General features: G+C 43.5%; 1 protein-coding gene across 1 annotated transcript in view; it reads right to left on the bottom strand.

Annotated features, from left to right (window-relative positions):
• LOC106635887 (discoidin domain-containing receptor 2) overlaps window positions 1-20,663 on the bottom strand; it is a 55,606-nt gene extending 34,943 nt beyond the window's left edge. Inside the window, exon 1 of the mRNA XM_089592139.1 lies at window positions 20,536-20,663. Coding sequence (XP_089448265.1) covers window positions 20,536-20,653 — 118 coding nt within the window. The 5' untranslated portion in view covers window positions 20,654-20,663. The remainder of the gene's footprint in view (window positions 1-20,535) is intronic.
• Between the last annotated feature and the right edge of the window lie 929 nt (window positions 20,664-21,592).

Raw genomic sequence — 21,592 nt, 5'->3', positions numbered from 1 at the left:
GAGCGGTGAAAAAGTTTTTAATTGCTCATTTCGTAAGCGTTGCCAATAACAGCGGGGGGACGAAACTTTTAACGAGCCGTCGTTTATTGAAAACACACACCGCGCATGGGGGAAATTATTATTTTTCATCGAGCCGGCTATTGAAACGCATCTCGAGAGAAAGTCAGAGAGAGAGAGAGGGAGGGTTGCTTTTGACGTATTCATCGCGAGTACGGAGCGTTCCAAAGTGAGCTCTCGGGGTACCTTCCGCACGTATGGACGCCGAGAAGTTGGCGCGCCTGTAAAATAAACGCCCGTGCGATGCATACCCGTATAGCGCCCGATTCTTGAACAAGAGGTCGAAAGGGAGTCTCTCGGTGGTGGGAGTCACGTTCATCGTAAATACCGTAAGGGATTGGGGCTCGATTTTAGATTCAGTTGCTCGGGGTCTTTGGGGTAACTTCAATACACCAGGTATCATATTATTCTTCTTACAGTTAATTGTCGTTTCGGGGGGTGTATTTATTAATTTTTCTACCACAGACCCAATTAAATCACACGGATTATGCAACGCGATTATATTCTCACCACGAGGTCTTAATAACTTCTGACCCGCGCACTGCTTCCAAAACTCTACATCTGTACAGGGAAGGGGGAAAAATGTTGAAACACACCCGATGTATAGATGTGTAGCACTTGAAACGACCAAAGTGCTCTCACGAGCAAGAAACTTTTTTCATTTGCCCGTGATTCATTACGCTCCCTCTCATCGCATAATATTACACTTGATTTTTCGTAATTCGCGTACAGGTGTATATATACATATATATACCTGTACGCTCTACTTTTTGACCGACATCTCTCGCTTCTCTTTTTCATAGAATCGAGAGAAACGTATTTCCATCCAGAATTTTCCTTTCAATGAATTATATCGCGGTGCAAAAGGCGAATAAAAATATTCGTCGACGATGTTGCAAGTGCCCAACCCTCCGACAATTTACAACCTTGGTGGTCCGCAACGCGTCAAACCTCGGCCAAAGCGTCAGACGCACCGACAACCTCTTCACCGCTCATTACACCCAATTTCCTTCCCCCCGCGATCTCTCTCCACCTCCCTCGTGCCTTCTTAATCTTCCCCCGTCATATTTTCAGCTCTCAGGACCAGACTCCCCTAAAAAAACAACCCCAAACCCTGGCTCCCGCCATTTTCCCCGGGCACCGGTGAAAAATAACCCCTCGACCCCAGCCTGCGTACCAGACGCCTGCATCAACGTCATCCAACCGTCTAGCCCAAACGCGCGTTAAGCTTAATCGCTCGGACTGTGTTTTTCTCCGAAAAATCTCCATTACCTCGCGGCTCGACCCCAAGTCCCCCCCGTGTACGCGTGGATGGCGAAACAGGCGTCCACGGGGTGGAAAATTGCGCTCTCGCGTGCGTTACGACTGTGCTTGTCTCGGGAAGAATATACATGTCCAGTGAAACCGTCAAGTATTTATCGACGCTGCGATTGACGGGACAAACATCCAAAGGACGGAAGGGGAAGAGGAAAAAAGCCATCCCCTTGTCGATCGGAAGAGGGGTAGCTCCGCAGTGGCCGAGCAAGTGCATGCACGGAGCGGTGCAAGCAAGGCGGTACCGGGGGGGGGGGGGGGTGGGTCCGATGGGTGATTAATGAAGCGCGCAGGCCAATCTCGTCGGGGTAATCTGCTTCCTCCTCTGCACCAACGAAAATGCCTTGCCACCTCGGATCGAAGGATCTCTCCATCGCCTCGGTTTCTGTTTTGATTTCGATTTTTCTCTCACGCTCGCCCGAGCTCTTCAACACGCGTATCGCGTTGCTGTTTCGCCCATAAATTCGTCGGCGCTACCCTTCTCTCCGACTTTGGCAAGTTTGTGTTCGCGTCCCCCCCCCCACTGCTCTTTCGATTACCACACGCTGGTCGAAAGAACAAAGAACTCCCCTAAATTTCTCTCGCATCCGACAAAAAATTGGTGAAACCGATATCGAAGGTCCATCGAGAAAGAGAGACTTTTTTTTTCCTCCCCGAAAGGCTCCAAGAATTTTTCATCAGCCTCCCGCGAGCCAACTTACGATACGAGAGTATGGTTTCTTTTTTTTCTCCCCATCGTCGTCGCCAAGCTCGAGCATATACATGTATATACAGCAAGTGAAGCTTGGATTTTGATTTCCGATATTGTGTATAGGTATAGCGCAGGGGTTTCTCGATTAACGGCGTTATAACTCGCCAAACTGGGTCAAATTGGCCTCGCGCGCGGATGGATATTTGTCTGACGTATATTTCATCTCCGAAGATCCTCCGTAGCTTGCTGAGTTTGGGTTATATTAGGTTTGACGGCAGTTCCGCCAACCGATTCCCTCCAATTCCACGCGCTACGGTTTTCCCATATCTATTCCAATGTATTTCGTGTGCGCTGGTCGTTGAGACAAAGATTTTTGTCATGCAACTTTCGAGGGTTGCCCGCTTGATGTCGATTACAAGGATTAGAAGGAGAAAGTGATTACTTGAGTGGAAATAAGTAAAGTCTTCTCCATCGAAGGGTAGCCAGGAGCGGCTATTCAAGAACGGGTAAATGCCTTCCTCGTTGTGACAAAGTTGCCAGTTAAATTGGCAGTGGCTGAGAGGCTTGGGCCATTTTATTTACAAGTAAACCCTGCAAGTAGTATAAGACTCAGATGGCAATAATATGTTGCTTTCAACTGCTTGAGATGATGAGGTCTAGCCTCTAGAGCTGTTTTTTCTCACCCCCCATATGGTATTTGCCAAAATACTGGGTAAGTTTGCACGTTTTTCGATAAAATGTTGTAAAAAATGCAAAGATATTCCATCGGGTGGTTGAATCTTGTCATTAAATTATAATTCCGAGTGTCGACATAACGATGCACTTTTTCGTACCAACAGCTCCGCTTTGCTTTGCAAACAAAAGAATACACGGTCACGTCACGTCTTTCCGAGAGAAAAAGGGGAAGAAAGTCAGTTTCCGTATCCGCATTTTCTGACACGGAGCCCATTCGTTATTTTCAATCGACATCCAATCAACAGTCTTCAACCGACCACCCCCGAGGAAAAGTAAGCGCAGTACCGAGAGCTCGATGTTAATTAACGAGCGAAACGAGAAAAGTGGCGGTCTCAGTGCCATTTAATTAAAAACAATTTTTAATTGTAATTAATCCGAGCCAGCGCCCTTTTTCATTCCTCGATCCTGAGAAATGGTTGGAAGAAGAAAAGACCGCTGATTACGCTTTTTAATGCGAGCTCCAAAGTTAAAAGCTCCACTGGAATACATTCATCTAAACGCGTGCCATGTTGAATTGAATTGAGACAGGGAAGATGTTACATCCCTTTTTTTTTGTTAATTAAAAAACTCTCAGTTGGATTCAGACACGTACACAATAAGTCGAGCTATCGCGATGAAAAATTATATTCTAATCTCGATTTAACGACCGCAACTCCCGGTATCAATTACCACGAGCTTTGTCATTAGGAAAATCACTCGTTGTTACTATAGTACTTGCATTCGAAAAAATATTTTTAAAAAAACGTAATGTATAGCCCTGACTCCTCTTAAACCGCTTCTATCGACTCTGACGAAAACTCGGCTCGCCACCGCGTCAGATATTTCCAAAGGCACTCGGGCATTAGAAAACATAATCTGTAAGTTATCGCGAAATTTATAAAGGGAAAAAGTAGCGTGCGCCTTTTGGAAAAGCCGCGGTGATGAAAAATGGCCCCCAGGGAAGGGGCAAAGCTCGTACAGAAAAGGAGAAGAAGACGCGAAATTGAGGAGTGGAAAGGGGGAGAAAGGAAAGCTTTCTTCCTCGAGGATAAGCGCATTATCGAGCTATTGTCTACGGGCAGCCGATCCGAAGTAATGAGGCATCCGAAGAAAGCTGAGGAACAATCGGGACTGTATACCTGCTTGGTAAACAGGTCTTACACCTCTGAATCTATTTTTTTTTTTTTTTTTTTTTTTTTTTTTTTTTTTCGGGAAAAAGAATTTCCAGCGTTTTCAAGGTAGATTGACGCGCTAGCCGAGGTTGATAAATTAAACGGTACAACGACCTGATATTTAAACTCGAGGGAAAGATCTTCCACTTTCGTTCTCAATTGGTTCGAGGTGGCAAAAACCTGGATAATCATGATCTCCAAAGTAAGTAACCCTGCAAATGAATAACGAGACGCGTCTTTAAAATCCATCCGATCAAAGATACCTCGGCCAAAAGCTCAAAGCTCCCCCCTCCCCAAAACCACGGGTATATACGCCTTCCCAGAGGGGAGCATCCCCAGCGTCAGAGCGATGAGCACGTGGCAAAAGCAGTTGCCAGTTAAAGCAGTCCTCTTGAACGCAGCCAAGGATGACGAGGAAAACGCGACGCTTCGTCTTATCTGCGAGCTAGCGTCGCTGCGCCCATTAGAGCTATATATACGGAGGGGTCGGGAGGGAGTGTACCAAGTCAAGGCGTCTCTCTCTCTCTCTGCCATTGTGCTCTGCTATACACGTATATGCTGCATAACCCACGAGCTCGGAGCAACTCGCAAGCACACTTTGAATTTCACTACCCCCTCGCCCCCTCCATCCTGCTTTTCTAGTCCTCGTGTATGCCCCGGTGCTCCGTATCCGGGCTTAAACGCCGACGCCTCTCTAATCTATCCTCCCTCGCACGCGTAAATAAGCGAACGCGTGAAGAGACGCTATGACGTGTATGTATACATATATAGAGCTAAATACATATATGTACAAATGCTGTGTGCATCGCATGACTTGGCCCAATAACTTGAGAGTTATACTGCCGCGGCGCGACGAGAGAGCTCTGCGGGGGAGGGGGGAGGGTACCGAGACCCGAGGACACGAGGAGGGCGTTGTGTGTATGATATAAGCATGCGTGGCATGTCCTTCGCCTGTGCCAAGAGGTGTAGGAGCTAGATGGTACGCCACGGAGTTTACGGGCGAAGCTTATACGGCTCAGTTTTGGATTGGGATTCGATTAAAATTTCAAACGCGTCGTTGTTGGAAGTTGCCTTGTTGTTGGTTACGGGCTGCCTTTGTATTTGTCTTGTACATGTATATATACAGCGAAGGTTCGCTCGAGGGATGCAACGAATCAAGTTTCACTCGCAAGATCCAAGCTATTGCTGTTGAAGTACTCAAAGACGCATTACACTTTTTTGTAAAGTGCTATTTCATTCCTCATACGTGAGCTTTTGATGTGTCTGGCTACTTAATAACGGACTGTGTATCAATCGATTGTAGGTCGGCTTGTGCTCGTTGCACATCAAAAGCAGAATATTAATCGAGCGATCGATTGGTATTTTGCGGGCCCATTATTTTCGCATAATGTCGCTAATCACTAAACGCTCGGCTCGTCCGCTCTGCCCGTGAAATGTATATGGTAATAGCTCTACAGTGTAGCCCCAATGGAATCCAAATTATTATTCATCCACAAGATTCAAGGTAACGAATAACAGTCCCAAAAATTGTAGCGTTTAATGTTTTTTTTTTTTTTTTTTTTTTTTTTTCGACGCCCATATGGGAGTGCAATCATTTGCTCGAGGGAAAAAACGCTGTAATGGATCGTTGTCAGAGTGATGAAAAAGCTCTCTTTCTCTCCCTTTTGTTCAACTTTCGCGTTATCAAAAGCATACACAGCAAAGAATAAAAAAAAAGGGCATCAAAAAAAGGGGTTTATATTTCTTTAGCGAGCGTTTAATAACGAGCAATCACTTAAAAATCGCTCAAAATCTGGGTATGCATGTATACGGCCATTGAGCTGCATGGCAAACAAGAGCTTTATTCATTAAGCTGGCCAACACGTTTTTCCCTCTCGACGCGCTCTTTGGAAAACAAAATGCAACCAACAACGTACCTGTATACGTCGAAAATATAACGAGACTCGGTGTACGATTGCCGAACAACGCGGAGTATCATTTCAAAACCAAGGCGTACAATGACGGGGGGGATTAGCAGTAACAATGGGACCGAACAATGAGCCTCGCCGATGACCCACATTGTAGTGTATGCGTATACGCGGATCTTCACGAGCAGCGCTTATTATACTCTGATTTTTAGCCAAATGGTGGCCATTTATTCGCCAATCATTGTTTCGCGTTAGACGGTGATGTTCCAAGACAGACGTTTCGTCCAATATTTTTTATTAACCGGCGTTTACGTGTACGAATCGTTCGAGGTCGTCTATAATAATTTTTACGCTCTGCTGCTGTGGATGTCGGGGGTATACACGTAATTGTCCTATTCACGATTAGGAATATGGCTCGTTACTCAAATCGTGGTAATTTGCAGGTCACGTGAAAAGGGGATGGAGGTGATTCACGTGCCTTTTTTGGGGGTGTGTTGTTATATTTTCGGAGAGTCAGTTGGGATGAACGAATACGGTAACTCTGCTCGTCCAAAAGTTGAAGAAGCAAGAGAGAGAGAGAGAAAAGCTTGTTTATTGGAATTTCGCGCAAACGTCGGGGGGCGGGAGGGGGCTTGCCTTTTCACTTAAGAAGTAATAAATGCAGACAAAAAAACCCAAGCGGAAAAAAGGGTGGACAGAGATACAAAAGTTGGGGGAAAAAGAAAGAAAAAGGTACACTCGCGCAGACTGGACGGCTACTTTAGGACGCAACTCCTTTTTCCGAGTCGTACTTTTGCGTACTCTATTTTTTTTTTTTTTCCTCGGTGCCAGCCTCGAAATCGCATAATGGTCGTTTTGGGTTCTCGCGTGCGTGGGCGTGTGTGTGTAAATGCAAGGGCCCGAGGTAACGAGAGAGAGGGCAACTCGTTAAAAAGCACAGTTCGCCTCATTTGCACTCCTTTAGAGAAGCGGTGGCGGAGAGTTGCACGAGAAAGAGGAGTAGCATAGGTAGCTGCTGCTGATGTTGCTGGAACTTTCTTCTTACCAGTGGAGGGTGAAGGTGACGCTTGGCCCTGGGAAAATATTGGAGAAATGGGAAAAAGAGGGGAAGGCCGATAATTGAGGAAATACGCTCTATCTCTCTCTTTCTCTTGGATATCTTTACTGATGATTTAGGATTTGGTTAAATGATACAAGGGTAAGGTGATTAGTTCGCAATTACTTTATGTTGTGTGGTTCAGTATTTTTGAATCAGAAGCTGTAATTTGAATCTTATACAACGCGTGTCCGATTAAAAATCAATACTCTCTTTTGTATAATGATTTAGTTGCAACGAGAGAAATCTCTAGATTATTTAGCACCGAAAGAATCATTTGACTCGTTGAATGATATGTATATTTAAAGTAATAATAATAATAATATCCTTGCCAAGAATAGTTGCGTGCCCTTCATGTCTAGGAAAGCTCGTTCTGTGTCGATTGACATGAGCATAAAACTATCAAAGTATACAATTAATCTCGTTCAATTAGTAAAACAAAACAATGTTACCTTGAATAAAAAAAAAAAAAAATAAAAAAAAATCACTGATACAAAAGGTGCAAGGTAACGACTTATCGCAATGAACACATTCAAATCACTAGAGTAATTTTAAAAGCATGACAAAAAAAAAATCTTGATTTGAAATTCGAGATTGATAGCCACCCCCACGAAAAAGACCCGATCGCGTGTCCGCTGAATCACTAGGTCACTACGAAATAACCGAGTGGTCCGAGTAAAATTAAAATAATCCATATCCAAATTCCAGCTAAAGAATATACTGAAGCACGTCTCTCTTTACACGATTCGTATTCGAATTAGGATGCGTGTGTTGAGAATTTTTTTCTCACTTACTTTTTTCAACTTTTTCTTCATCTTACGGTTAACAAATGTTAATTTCTCAATTGTTCATAAAATAATATAAAATAGATGGGTTGATCAATATTTTAATAACACGCAGAATACAGCCAATAGACTCTAATCAATAATTAGTCACAATATAATTTTCATATTATATTAGAGTATGATTAACCGACCGAGTCGTTACAACTATATTGTAATAATGTATATTGGCCCGCTCGCAAGCAAATCCATTCAGCTGAATAATTTAATTACTGCCCTCGCGGACTCGTCGATCCAAACAAATCACGTAAATCCTACCAAGTAAGCGCCGGCTAATTGAAAATTCAAGACCGTAATTAAAAGTATAGCAGAGCCTCATCGGTTCTGAATAAAAAATAAAGCGTTAAAAGGGGATAAGAATATCCCTGTTTTCCGACGGCAAATAGGTTTTAAAAAATTTAATAGATCCTTGGCAACATCAAAAGTCACTTAAAAGAGCTTAATCCGTAGGACAGGAAAAGCTGAAAAAAAAAAAAAAACAAGGATATGGATAGTCACGCTCGCAATAAAACAATCGGGCTTTCCGCATCTGCTAATTTCCATTGTGCCAGGGCATTTACTCCAAATCGGCTCTCCCATCCCTTTCCCACGTACAACCATTACCCCCTCCCGCCCCTTATCTTTATTTTTATTCCATTCCATTTGCCAGCCAGCATATATAGACGCCACTACAAGGTATACGTGCATATGTTGTATGGACACTGATGGCGTCCTTTTGTCTTTCTTTTTCTGTCCATCCTTCTTTTAATCCGTGACTGTGCACTCGATTGGCAAGGTCTCTTATATCGAATCATATAGTTGTATCGTACGTGGAATTTCATACAATCCTCTGCAAGGCTAAACTTTTTATGCTTAAGTAAAAACTAGTTTTTTTCTCATTGGTTCACGTCCATCATCGATGATTGATAGGACCGAAATCTGTAGCACAAGGGTAGGGATAAATACGAAGAAAAGTCATTTTGACATTTATGATGAAATACAGTGCACTACCAACTATATTTAATGGACATGTAGCTTTTATTTCATGTATTTCATTGACATCTTTTCTCGTTTGTTTGCTTAATATTTTTGCCCCACTTTTTTTCGAGGCTAATCAGTTGTCTGTTAATTTAATATCGTAATGAGTAATTGCATTGATTTTTCGAAAAAACGACAATCGCGACCGTTTCTTTTAAATATGAAAAATTTTTAAGTGAATCTCAAAATTCTTCTTTTTTTTTTTTATGTGCACCTATAATTTTGAAAAATTTCAAAAAAGACAACTTCAATTTCCTGACAAGCTGCAGGAGCACAACAGAAAAAGATACTCCATTGCAGGTGTGAAAGGGCTTGGAACGTGTACACGCAGTTGTGACACATCACACGCGAGGATGCGACGTGATGAAACTCCACGAGACCGAGCTTAAGTGAATCAAGCCACTGCCGCTGCTTTCTTTCTCTCCTCGTCTGTATTTTTTTATTCCCACGATGTAAAATATGCCTGCACCGCTGGTTTTTATTTTCGCTCCGTACCAAAAAAGATTTTTACCCTCTTTTAGTCTTCCTTTTCCTTACGGACCTTATAAACATAATCAAAGGCGCTTTGTAATAATTTTACTGTATGTATATGTTTCAACATTAATGGCAAAGCGACAAGGACTAAAGTACATAAAAGGAGCTCATTTCGATTGGCCACCAGAATATTTTCATCCTCCGAAAGTATGATCAATATTTACGATGAGATTTATTGCTCGGTACAAAACACTCGAGGGCTTGCACGACCCGTGCCATGTCACCACGGAAATAACAAAATCGTCGCTCAAAGTTGATAAAAGTTTTGTACCTTCTCCATATTTAACGTTTGACGGGAGCCAGCTCTATGTACAAAAATACGTGTGATGAATTTACTCCCCACTCGGAAGTGCTTTAAATTTTTAAAAAACCTGTCAAAGTAAAACTTACTCGAGGGATTATTTTTCCATTTTATTGTTGTTAAAAATATTTTACAGTCGAATGAAAACAGTTATCGCAAAAGATTGAAAAAAGCGCGGGGCAACAAACACGTGTTAACACAACTGGCAGACGGCGAGTGAAAATCGATAAAGAGCTCCTCATTTGAAATTCAAATTAGCGTATCAGATGAAGTAGCGAGCTAAAACATTGTTGTATACGTAAGGGCAAATATGAGAAAACGAGGTCGACGGAGGTAAGGTATAGGTGTGGGGAGGTCGTGGAGTGGTAATATTTATCTGACAGGCAAACTAGACATTGAAATAGTTTTTGACTTTGTAAGCGTCTGGTCTTATTATTCACTAAATGAATTTTTTATATCAACTTTGTGAGTGTACACGCCAAGCTTATTAAATCAATGACAAATTTATGTTAATAGTACAAGGTAAGTGCATTGATTCCACAAATATGAACTAGAATTGTCTTTTGAGGTAAAAAAAAAAAAAAAAAAATTCGACGTGTTTTTAACAATGCGTTTTGGCTTGCATGTAACGCATCGTAGAGCTGCTGTGAAGCTGCGCGATGGGGATGGATTCCACGTTTGAAGTCCCCTACTCCCACGACACTTGACTCCCGTGAAAAAAAAAAAAAAAAAAAAAAAAAAGGTGGACACGCTCGTCGAAATGAAAATGTCCGAGGAAACAACTATTGCCGTGCTCCGAAAAATACACAAACGACACACACTGTAGGTATATGAAAAAAAGTGGGCCACATCGGCTACTTCGCGCAGTGACGGACCCCAACCCCCGTGGAATCGACACTGTTGTTATTCTCGTTATTGTTCGCCATTGCAGTTTTGCGCTCCGCTGTTTTCTCCGCCCCTACCGCTCTCTCTCTTTTTTCTCTCTCTCGATCAATCATTTGTTCGTCCACGCGTTCATTCGTGCCAAAATTGAGGGATGTTTTTTTTTTTTTTTTTTTTTTAAAGTGAGATACTTCAATGGGACAACTATACTGTCTGCGGAATTAATCGTATACTTGTACTTCATTTTTTTTCTTGCTAATTGAGTAAAGGCCTAGATATCCTCCCAAATGCTCGACTGGAAAATTTAACAAGTAACACGTACCTATAAATATTTATATAAAGGGTAGCTCGAAGTAGTACTTTCCTGAAGAAAAAAATAAAATAAATACAACCACAGCTGCAATGCTACGTAATTAAATACGTATAAATATGTTAGTGTACAGGGGGAGAAGGAGTGGACTCGAAAAAGATGTCGTGTCAACATAATATACGCACGATACGTAGGCAAGTAGCCAAGGGTGATGATGATGATACACGAGTAATATGTATGCTCGAGCGAGTCATCTGCCTTCCCTCCGCTGAGCAAACTTATCTAGGAGCCCTTGCCTCTCCTTCGGACCAAAGGAGCCGCGAATAAGTCGAAATGAAGGAAAGCAACGCCCTGGTGAGTTGGTTGTACACAATGAAAGTTAAGAAAAAAAAAAGAAAAAAAAAAATGGTAGATTGAAGGCTCGCCGAGGTTTATTACTTCCGAGACTTTCTCAAAGGCCGAGAGAGCTTCGAGTCGGGGGTGCCAGATAAAAAGAAGAAGCTGGCTAGTGGTGTAACGGGGCTGTGTAAGATAAACAAAATAATGGAGCGCTTACGAAGTTCCTCTCGGGGAGCCACGTTTAATTCGACTTTTAAAAGTTCCCCTGCTCGCCTGGTTTTCTACTTTTTCTCCCTTCCTCCATCCCCTATCTCCCCCTATTCGTTCCAAGGTTTTTTTTGTCGTGGGCAGAGGTGGTACACCCGCGAGCTGATCTGTTCGGCCTATTAGCAGTCGCTAAACGATTTTGCGACTTCCGTGGACTCTGAGTTCAATGTGTTTGCTTTGGTAAGGATACAAATGGCCTCTTTTTAACCACCGATCAAACTAATGGTCCAACATGTATTGGTAAACAAGATTATAAAGTACGTCGGGGATGGGACGAGTATTACTTCATTTATCAACCAGATATGGCAACTGGAAATTTTTTTTTTTTTTCATCGTTTACCATAAAAACGATCACTAACGTGAATAATTTGGACAATCGTCTTATTGGCCTTTTTTTGATCACCAACAATAAGCCCTCCAGTGTCCCGGACTGGGCCATAGAATTTATAAATGAATAATCACTCCCAACCAATCACTCCCACACCACACCTCGAAAACTGCAACGGGTAAACCTGTACCGATTTAATCTCACAGCTCCAAAAAAAAAAGCTCACCGCGAGAAAACGGATGAGCCTTGGGCAACGACAACGAGCGTTAAAGCACCACTAGCCCCGCATAAGTAAGCTCTGGCAAATGGAAAAGCTCGCACGCTCCTCCTTTCGATTGCACATCGAACACAGACACGCAAGAGCGCTGGAAAATTGCGGTCCGTATATCCGGTTGATCCTCTGATTGGACGACTGCTTGAGCCGGAGCGAGCAGTGGTGGCCTACCCACGCATAAGCAAGCGTCCCTTTGGAGTTGCACTTTCGAGAGAATCGGCGACTCCGTGGGAGAGCGCACAGAGAGGATTACCGGCAACGCCACTTGCACCCACCCCCCTTTGGACGGCGCCTGATAATGCGTGCTTTGCATTTTTCAGCCCCCTCCCTTCGAGCTCGCATAATTTATTCCGGATGGGCTTTGCGTCTCAATTCCACGTCACTCGTCGTCTGGTTCAACACCCCTTCCCCGTGTGTGTCTTTATCAAAACTCCCCGCCGGCACGCGATCATACACGAACTTCGTACACGATACAGCCTTCCTCTTCTTTCCCCCTCGTCTCCGTTTTCCAATAACACGCAAAAACCACAACTTTTTTTTCCCTCCCCCTTCCTTTGCGTGGTTCGTGCATTCCTCGACGCAGCAACAGCAGCGACGACAACACGAATTCTCCCGCGATGCCAATAACTTTAGGTATACATGTGTGGGGTTGGGGGTTATTCGCTGAGAGGACGAAACGTTGCCGCGACACGAAGAGGCGCGCGGGGATGAATGTAACAACAACAACACCAGTAGTAGATACACACGATTCTGCACACGACGCGCGTCCGATTTTCGTGCCGAGGGCCTCGTATATTATTATTATTATTATCATCATCATCGTGTGCACGGGGATGGAGTTGTAGCCGCTGTTGTGTTTGCGCTCTCCTTCCTCGTCTCTCTTTGCAGTTGCCGATGTACGTGTATCGGTACGCGCGACGAGGAGACACCGGATATCGAATCTCGCGTGCACGCCGAGATTCCTTTTCGATGGGGTAGAGAGACCTCGCGACGGTATGCACGACTTTGTTTGTCGCGGATGAAGCTATTTTTTGCAGGGTCTTGGCAGTATACACGGGATACGTAAAAGGGGGGTGGGGGGACAAAATATATCGATGTCTTTGATACACGAGCCAAAAAAACAAAGTTGTTTTTTCTGCATTTCGTGGCATCCTTGCATATAAAGACGCATACTTTTTCTCAACTTTAATACTTTGGGTCTTATATAAGTTTCCCGTTCCGCGAAGGGTAGCATGATAAAAAAAAAAGCCTCTACGAGTGACCCTGGCATTTATTTCCATTTTTCGAGACTTTGAGGCTCGCTGGTGCACTTTGGAAAGATACGGTCGAGGCATCGGTTATCCTGGACCCTATAAAACACGAGGAGCGCGTCCTCTTCCACCCAGTACAACCGTATACAACACTCGGCTGTAGAGAGAGAGAGAAGAGAGCCATTATAGAGTGTATAAAAGGATATAGGTGGCCAATGCGCGGGAAGGAGGGCTGCGACCGCAGGTGTATTTACAGTGGAATAACCACCCCCTCCCCCCTACCCTCTGCACCCGAGTCTTTTTTTTTCTTCCTCTTCCCTCCATTACACATTGTAGCCGGGGAGACTTTGGCTTCAGCCAATAATGCTCGGCTCGTCTTCTTTTTTTGTCTTTTTGCCTCCCTGTGCTGGTACATTCGCTTCCGCGATGTTTGTTTTTCAAGTTAAAGTCGCGTTGTAAGACCTTAAATAAACAAAGTCGGCCAACGACAAACTCCCATTCGGCCCGAATGTTTGTCAACCAAAGTTTTCCGCCTCTGTGTATACCTAGTAGGGAAATTTTCATAAACAAACTCGCACGGGACACTTTTTATACATATATATATACGTACACGTACGAAAGGGTCAAAGTCGGGGGCGTGTGGGGTTCAATTTAAAACTTTGCTGGGGCAACGAGTCGGAGAAAAGGACGGCCGGGAGTCTCGCGTGTGTCGGCCGATCCCCCCTTTGAAAATAGTCTCTCAAAGCTTCAGCCCGGAGGCACCTCCTCCACCTCCTTCTTCCATCGGCTTTGATCGCTGCAAAAGGACCGCTCCTCCGCCACGTCGTTTGATTAGACTCATCCTCCGGGCCTTTTATTCTTCCCCCGTGTCGTCGTCCTTTGTTTTTCGCGTCCGTCTCCGCGGGGACGCGATTTCAATACGTCACTCCCTGCCTTCCCACGAAATTCAACTTAGGTCTATCGGAGGAGGGTGGAAAAGGGCCAAAAGTTTCCCTCTCGTGTTCCGGACTCACGGATGTGTTATTGCGATTTTGTAATGAGATGTCCCTCGCGCGCTCGTATTAGTTTCACCCGAGGACTTGTTGCTCTTTTCAATGACTATTGAGGGGAGTTTAGGGAAAAATTCCAAAAGTGCTCCTTTGCGAGTACACGTGGACAAAGATATCATACAGGGGAGGTATATGGTGTGATCGTCTTGACATTTTCCTCGTACTCTTATTCCCCGTGTAAAACAGCAATGCAATTATCTCATTATACCATTGAGTTTAGCAGATTGCTTTTCTTTTTTTTTTTTTTTTTCTTTTTCAACTATCCTCGGATTCATTTGATATTGGAAATGCCTCAATTACCAGGGGGGATAAAAACGCCTGAATCTTGTTATTTGGCTTGATAATCCAACTAAACCGCGTGTAGCCGTAATTCGAGATGATTGAATTTTTTCCACGTCACGCTAACCATGTAATATATTCTCGGAGTCATCATTCTGATATTAGACGCGTTCTCTGACAGATTCCATATATATATATATATATATATATATATATATATATATATATGAAACCATGTGCACCACACCCTCAATGCAAAGGGGATGCATTGTGCGAGGAATATCATCCCTTTGACCGATGCGTCTTCCTAATTCAATACCCCTTTACGCGTATACTTGTAAAAAAAAAAAAAAAACTTCCCATCCTTTGACTTATTAGGAAAAACCCGAAGTTAATAAAAATTTAGAGAGAGTAAAAAAGTTTGGAAAGTAATTAAATTTCCCACTTATTCAGTAGAGGCAAGCCCTTTTACTCTTAATATTTTCCAAGAGGCAAGCGCATGCAGCCGAAGTACAGTTGGAAACAGTTTAGGCATACACGCACACGCGGGGGGGAGGAGACGTTTACCCAAGAGAAGTTTACCCGAGTCTCTCGCCTCTCGCGAAATGAAGGGCCGACGCAATGTTTGCCCCGCTCCTTCGGAGGACGGGTCTTTTGTCGTAACGAGTCGAGCGGAAGTCTGAGAAGCTCCAACGAGAGACCTCTTGACCGTGCACGAGCGACTGTTTTTTCATTGCTTCATCCCTTTTTCACGATGGGGGGGGGTGGAGAAGGGCGGGAATCTAAATTTCCCATGTACAGGGGGAAACGTGTACACACGTGCGTTTGACGGTACAACTTTGCCGGACGCGGAGTTGGATTTTTACAGTGGCCGACGGCAAGGGTTGCGATTGTTAAAACCAACCCCTCGATCTTTCACGTTTTCACCGGAGCGCTGAAAAAAAGTACCTGTGCAAGGAATTCCTCGATCCAGTTACTCCGCCTCGCCGTGGTCACTCGACCAACAGCTCTTGCACGCGAGGCCCCTGCTCCTTCTCCGCCTTTGGCTTATCGCGCGACGTTTTTTTCTTCTCTTCGGACGCCCGCGCGTCGAGGTCGTTACATTCGCACTGTCGGGACGGATAAGGGAACGGGCGAAAAAACTAAAACGCAAGTGTGTGTAGATGGGGGCACACGCTCCGTTGGGCGCACGGAAGGACTCTGGTATGTATGTACACCTGTTTCAGAGAACGGGGCGGGGGTGGACGAGACATTGGTGGTCGAGCGTGCGCCCCCTGGGGAACTCGGGCCGGTGGACGGATAAATACGGATAATGCGTGTTTGTCGTGGGGGGAGAGGCTTGGCTCGTTGTTGCTGCGCTTTTCCAAAGAAGAGGGACCCAGGATGGTGTGCACTCTCCAGCAAGTCCAATTGGAAGGGGTGAAGTGCAGAGGGAGAGGAAAAAGGCTCGAGGGTCGTTGGTCCCTTTTACGGGAATTCCGAAAAATTTCCCTGTAATGACGAATATTGGCGATCATTCGCTGTGGCTTCTGGTACGGCCGAGCTCTCGCTAAAGTGAAATTGCCAACGGGCGTAGCTGCATAGTGTGGATAGGTGCCTCTTTTTATACTTGATCCGGGGCTTCCGGTTCGAGCGCGTTTGCGGAACGTTGCGCTAAAGAAATTCTTGCTCGCAACCAATGCCGGCTATTCAGTGGTAAGGGACGAGCGGAGCAATAACCGCTCTGTGTGTCATTTCGAGTTTGCGGATGTGTTTCGAGGAATTTACGGCTGACGGGGTGTGTTTGTCGTTGTAATACGCGTGGGATTCGCGGGAACTCGTTTGAAAGCTGCTCTGCTAATGCGACTTTTCCTTCTGTTTTGCGAAATTACGGCAGGATATAGGGGTAAACTTGGGAACGTTTCATAGGAATTTTTCGTTTAAAAGTTTTAATCGACACGTTTCGCAGTAGGTATTTAAAAGGGAATTTTTTTTCACTCTACGTGATGTGGTACAGAGAGACGCAATTAATTACTGTGCTGCATAAATTTGTTGGAAAGATATTTAACGAAAAAATAAGTGTCCTCCTGATCCTAATCCTTGTCCCTTACACCACAAAACATGTTTCTTACAAGTTTGTATCCGGCAGTTTAGTTGTGATTGACTCAAAGTGTCTTTAGGAGAAGAAATTCAAAATAATATGCACTTGAAACGTTTTCTCTGATGATACTATGATGATTTTGATAATCTTATTTTTTATTTCAATTAACTATCTTCAACACCTTTTGTGACGAAAAAAAAAAAAAAAAAAAAAAAAAAAAAAAAAAAAAAAAACATCAAATTGAAAAATCTTGTATTTTGAAAACACCGAGACTGAAATGGCTGAAAGTTTGAAGAAAAATAACGAGAAGCAGGTCCCGAGAAAGGTTGCAGCGAGTGCTCGGGCGCGTCCCTCCCTGCCCCCGTTATTATTTAAAATTGAAGGAAAACCTGATTTCCCGGGACAATTTGCGCGACAAGCCGAGCTCGGGAGCGGGGACTCGCCCAGACATCCACTCGTTGCGACAAGCTTATGAAAGTCAGTCGGAAGACATTGCGCTGAGGAAAAAAAAAAAAAAAAAAAAAAAAAATGTCAAGTCCTCCTTCGTGAACTTCATTTTTACTTACTTACTTACTTCTCATCTCATCTCCATTATGGAAAACGTAATATAAAAATCTTGTTTTTTTTACGTCGCTTCACAAAGACACGTTGACGCTTCACGCGAATTATCAACACCTCAATCTTATACGTTTACCTGGAAATGTTAATTATTTTTCCAATGAAATTACTAATTTTAATAAAAACACTCCAAGCCCACAAACGCATCCACTGACATAACATGAAATCATCTCGATTAAGCCGTGAACGCGATTGCATGGATCCACTTCCCCTCTGTTTCGAAGCTTTGCACGAGGGGCTTGAAATAAAAAAAAAAAGGAGGTTTGACGATCTTTGGTGGAAAGCTGATGTACGTCGAAAGCTTGGAGGGAAAAAAAAACCCCGAAGGAAGAGGGATTCGAGTGGTCGACACACTCCGACACACTCAAAGCTTGCGAGAAATCCATCGGGAAGATACGAGTGTGCGCTCATCATCACGTTCGAGCACGTGCTCGAGGTGGAATTCAATAATTATCGCACGAGACGAGAACAACTTGGTTATATACGATGTACTGTTGAACCTTAGGCGGTTCTTGGATGTACTTGTTTTATTTGACGATACATCGATTGCGAGCACATCGTTATAGACTTTATTGAACTAAAAATCTAATTATTGTAAGTAGAAATGTAATTTTTTAGAAAATAAAAATGTACTACAGTTCCAAGATAGTTATTTGGCAGCATCTGCATAAAGTCGGCAAACACGTGGGAGAAGTAGTAAACACAGTCCTGGAGGAGCTGTAATGTATACGTATCAAGTAGAGATGCAAGGAGAAGCTTTGAAAAGAGTACCTATCGAACGAGCAAAGAGAAGCAAGTATACTTACACCCCAAAAAGAAGACGCAGTGGGTAGCGCAAGGAAGAGCGGCTTTAACGTAGGGACGAACTTACTCAACGAGACGCTGAGTTGGATGGAGAGTATGAGCGGGACGTGCACTGCTGTCTATGTATGCGAGTGTGGGTGTACACAGTTGTCGAAAATGCACGAGACAACTTGTAGGGCACGAGAGATGGAGGGCGAGGGTAGTTTCGATTTCTCTCTGTTTTCGTGTGCTCGCTTGTTTAGTCGATAATTAATCCAGCCTCGTTGGCTCTCATATATATATATATATTTATTGTGCTCTCTATTGTCCTCCTTGTGTTTCCGGAAAGATTGCTCTTGACTTTTTTTCCTCCGTATGTCTATTGGCTTCTTTTGTTTCCGAGCGAATGTTGGTGGCGGAGGAAAAAAAAAGAGGGGATCCGGTTCAGGGCTCCGTTCAGTTTTTATCAGCGCTGGAGATGATACGATCAGAAAAGGATCGGGATATATGTGTATCGCGTTACTTTTTTTTTTCATCTTTCATTTTCCGTTTTGTTTGAGGAGCTGTGATTAAAAAGCTTTTAGGGAGAAAAAAAGGACCCGTTTGATTGGTTTTTTTTGGTTTTTGGGTCACGTAGGAACTGGTTTTTTGCCTCCGTTGCCGATTCGAATTGATTACATCACGGTTTATTACGATAACTCACGAAACATCCTGTAATTTCTCCGAGAAGTTATACTGCGCACAGTGAAATATCATTGAATAAATAAAAATGTACAGTCCTATGTGTAAATATCGGTTGTAAAATTTTTTTTTTAACTCGATTTTTAAATAAATCAAAGCCGTTTTTAAAAAAAATATCACATCATCAGAAGAGATTCAATTATCAATCAAGTTTCATTAGTTTTTGACAAACATTTGTAGGTAGCTTTTTAATGGACACAATTATTTTTCGTTATTTTCATTTTTTCAATGCATACGTATTGAATTAAAAAAAAAGTTAGTATTGGCTTATTACAATTGAATTATAGATAAACTACCTACTAGATAGATACCACTAAAAAAAAAAAAAAAATCACAAAACCAGCAGCAGTAGCACCATGTCACTTTGGAAGCTATCAATTTACGGAACGTTTCATTACAGCAAAAAGCTTCTGCAAAGGATAGGAAGGGAAAAAACTTTTAAAAATAAATTTTCTCTATTTATTTTGCACCGATAGTTTATTATCGATCATCGATTTGTATGTTCTATTCATCTCCCGTTATTATCAAGCAAATGCCGACTACGAGCTTCAAACTATAAAATGTACGTACTAAATCACAATTTTCTTGCAACCGGAGCCACTTAACACCAAGTCGACCTTCTTTAATAAAACAAGTCATTCAATCACAAGAGAAATTTTAATCTACCCTTCTTATCTTTGATGGACTTTGTGGCGGAAAATATGATGATGTATAGCTAATGACAACAATACTATCGCACGAACTTGCGTGTGTCCTTCAACCTTGCGACAATGGTACGCATATATTCAGCCCGGCGAAGAAAAATGAAAAAAAAAAAAAAAAAAAAAAAAAATCCCTTTGCCCCCTTGCTGGCGTGAGAATTAAAATACACAAAGAAAGGAAGGGTACCTGATAACAGATCTCACAAGTAACCCTGTTTTTTGTAAAGCCCAAAAGAAAGAGAGAGCGATAAGCCCCTCCCGGCTCGAGCTTTTTCTCAGAAACATGTTTTATGAATAGCTCAGCAGAGGGAAGGGGCTGGTTAATGTCGTATAAAAAATTCACAAAAAGTTGTGCCTGACCTCTAATGCCATTACCTTGCTGGAACCGGTAAGTGTCGGAGACACACTGGGGTACAGTGAAAGGGACGCGGGGAGAACCAAAGTATCATATTTTCGCAGTTCATTTTTAGCTTCGCGATTGAATTAGCACAAATATACCAATAGGCATACTTCTTTATATATGGACTGCTTCTACCGATCTAGAATTTATCATCAAGCCATAACAGATGGGTTCACTTGTACGAAATTCGCAATCGAATTGCCACGCGCCACGTATCGATATCTTCGAAAGAGGTTACCGTGTGAAATCTAATTACTCCAACGACGACGGCTTTTTTTCCTCGGCTTTGTTAACAAAAATGATAACTCCGTCCCAGCGATGTGATGATTCAATAGAACAGAGGTGCTTTTAGCCGTGCCCCAATTTATTCAGCACCTCGTTGCGCGAGCCCGCTCGTATATAAACGTATCGGCGAAGCGATGACCAAGCAAAAGTGGAAAAAGGCTAAAAGCCCCGCCACGTTGTTACTCTCTTTTTCCCACAACACGAGGTATGTGTGTACAGGTAATAACATATATTATACACACATGTACATGCACGTGCGCGTATCGGGGAGCAAGATCGCGACATGCTCATTATGTGTACTCACGTATGTCGAGGCTGGAGCTGGCGCGAACCAACAGCAGTAGCAGCGACACCAGCAGGTGACCCGATGCCCATGGTGGTGGTGGCGAGGAGCGATCGGCGGCCACCCTCATGCTGACCATCGGGCCGTGACTTCAGGCGATCATGGGGCCAACGCGGTCTGGAAAAACACAACCAAGGAGAAAAAAAAAATGTAGAGCTGGGTGTTAAGAGCCGACTGCCTTTGCTCGCGAGCCTCGAGATTTTCGTGCCGATGGCTCGTTCTTTGGGCTCGTGCGTGTGTGTGTATCGTGTGCAATGAGCCAAAGTGCAGAGTAAGCTGGCTGGTATTAATTTTCCCCCGGACGTTCTGTTTTTTTTTTTTTTTTTTTTTAAATTTTAGATCGCGATAAAGGTTAATGCTGAATCGTGGATTGATTTTTTTTCTTTTTTTTCTCTCAATGTACTGGGATGTGCGTGTCGGATATTTTGTTTTTGTTCCTGTGACAAGCTGCAGATTGAGAAAAATTTAAACCATTCACAAAATAAAAACATATCCGAAGGGTGAGGCAAATTGACCGGCGTTTTATCTTTAAACGCGCCAGCTTCGATTGACTGAGAAATCCTTACTCGATGCCTTTCCCAACCTCTTTCCTGTCATCTCCCACGTCCAATCGATGCATCGTCCCATTTCCTTTCCCCATAAACAATGGCCTCATCACACCTCCCAGGTAGCTCCTCGAGAAGGAATCGTTCGATCGATGTACGTGCACCCTTACCGTGGTGTATCGTGCGAGGATTATCTTGGCGAGAAATCGATACTCTCGAGTGAGATTCCAGGTAAGAGAGGAAGAGAACCGCCCCCTTCTCGCACCTCTGGGTCGACCCCTACTTTCTCTTTATATCTTTACAACGAATCTTAATCCCCGCGTCTCATGCGGTGTGTATGGGTGTGTTTTCGCACGCAGTTGACCACGGAAATTTCATCAGGCGCCTCCTTCCTCGTGCGCTTTCTTATAAAAATACACACCCACGCACACACACTTGCGCCTAGGAAACATCGTAATTGAGTCCCCAGCCAA

The sequence above is a fragment of the Copidosoma floridanum genome, unplaced genomic scaffold (assembly GCF_036245765.1).
Source record: "Copidosoma floridanum isolate Cflo_tuat_1 unplaced genomic scaffold, Cflo_Japanese_pri ptg000014l, whole genome shotgun sequence".
NCBI lineage: Eukaryota > Metazoa > Arthropoda > Insecta > Hymenoptera > Encyrtidae > Copidosoma > Copidosoma floridanum.
Note: the sequence above shows the minus strand (reverse complement) of the source record. Positions and strands in the feature narration are given on the sequence as shown.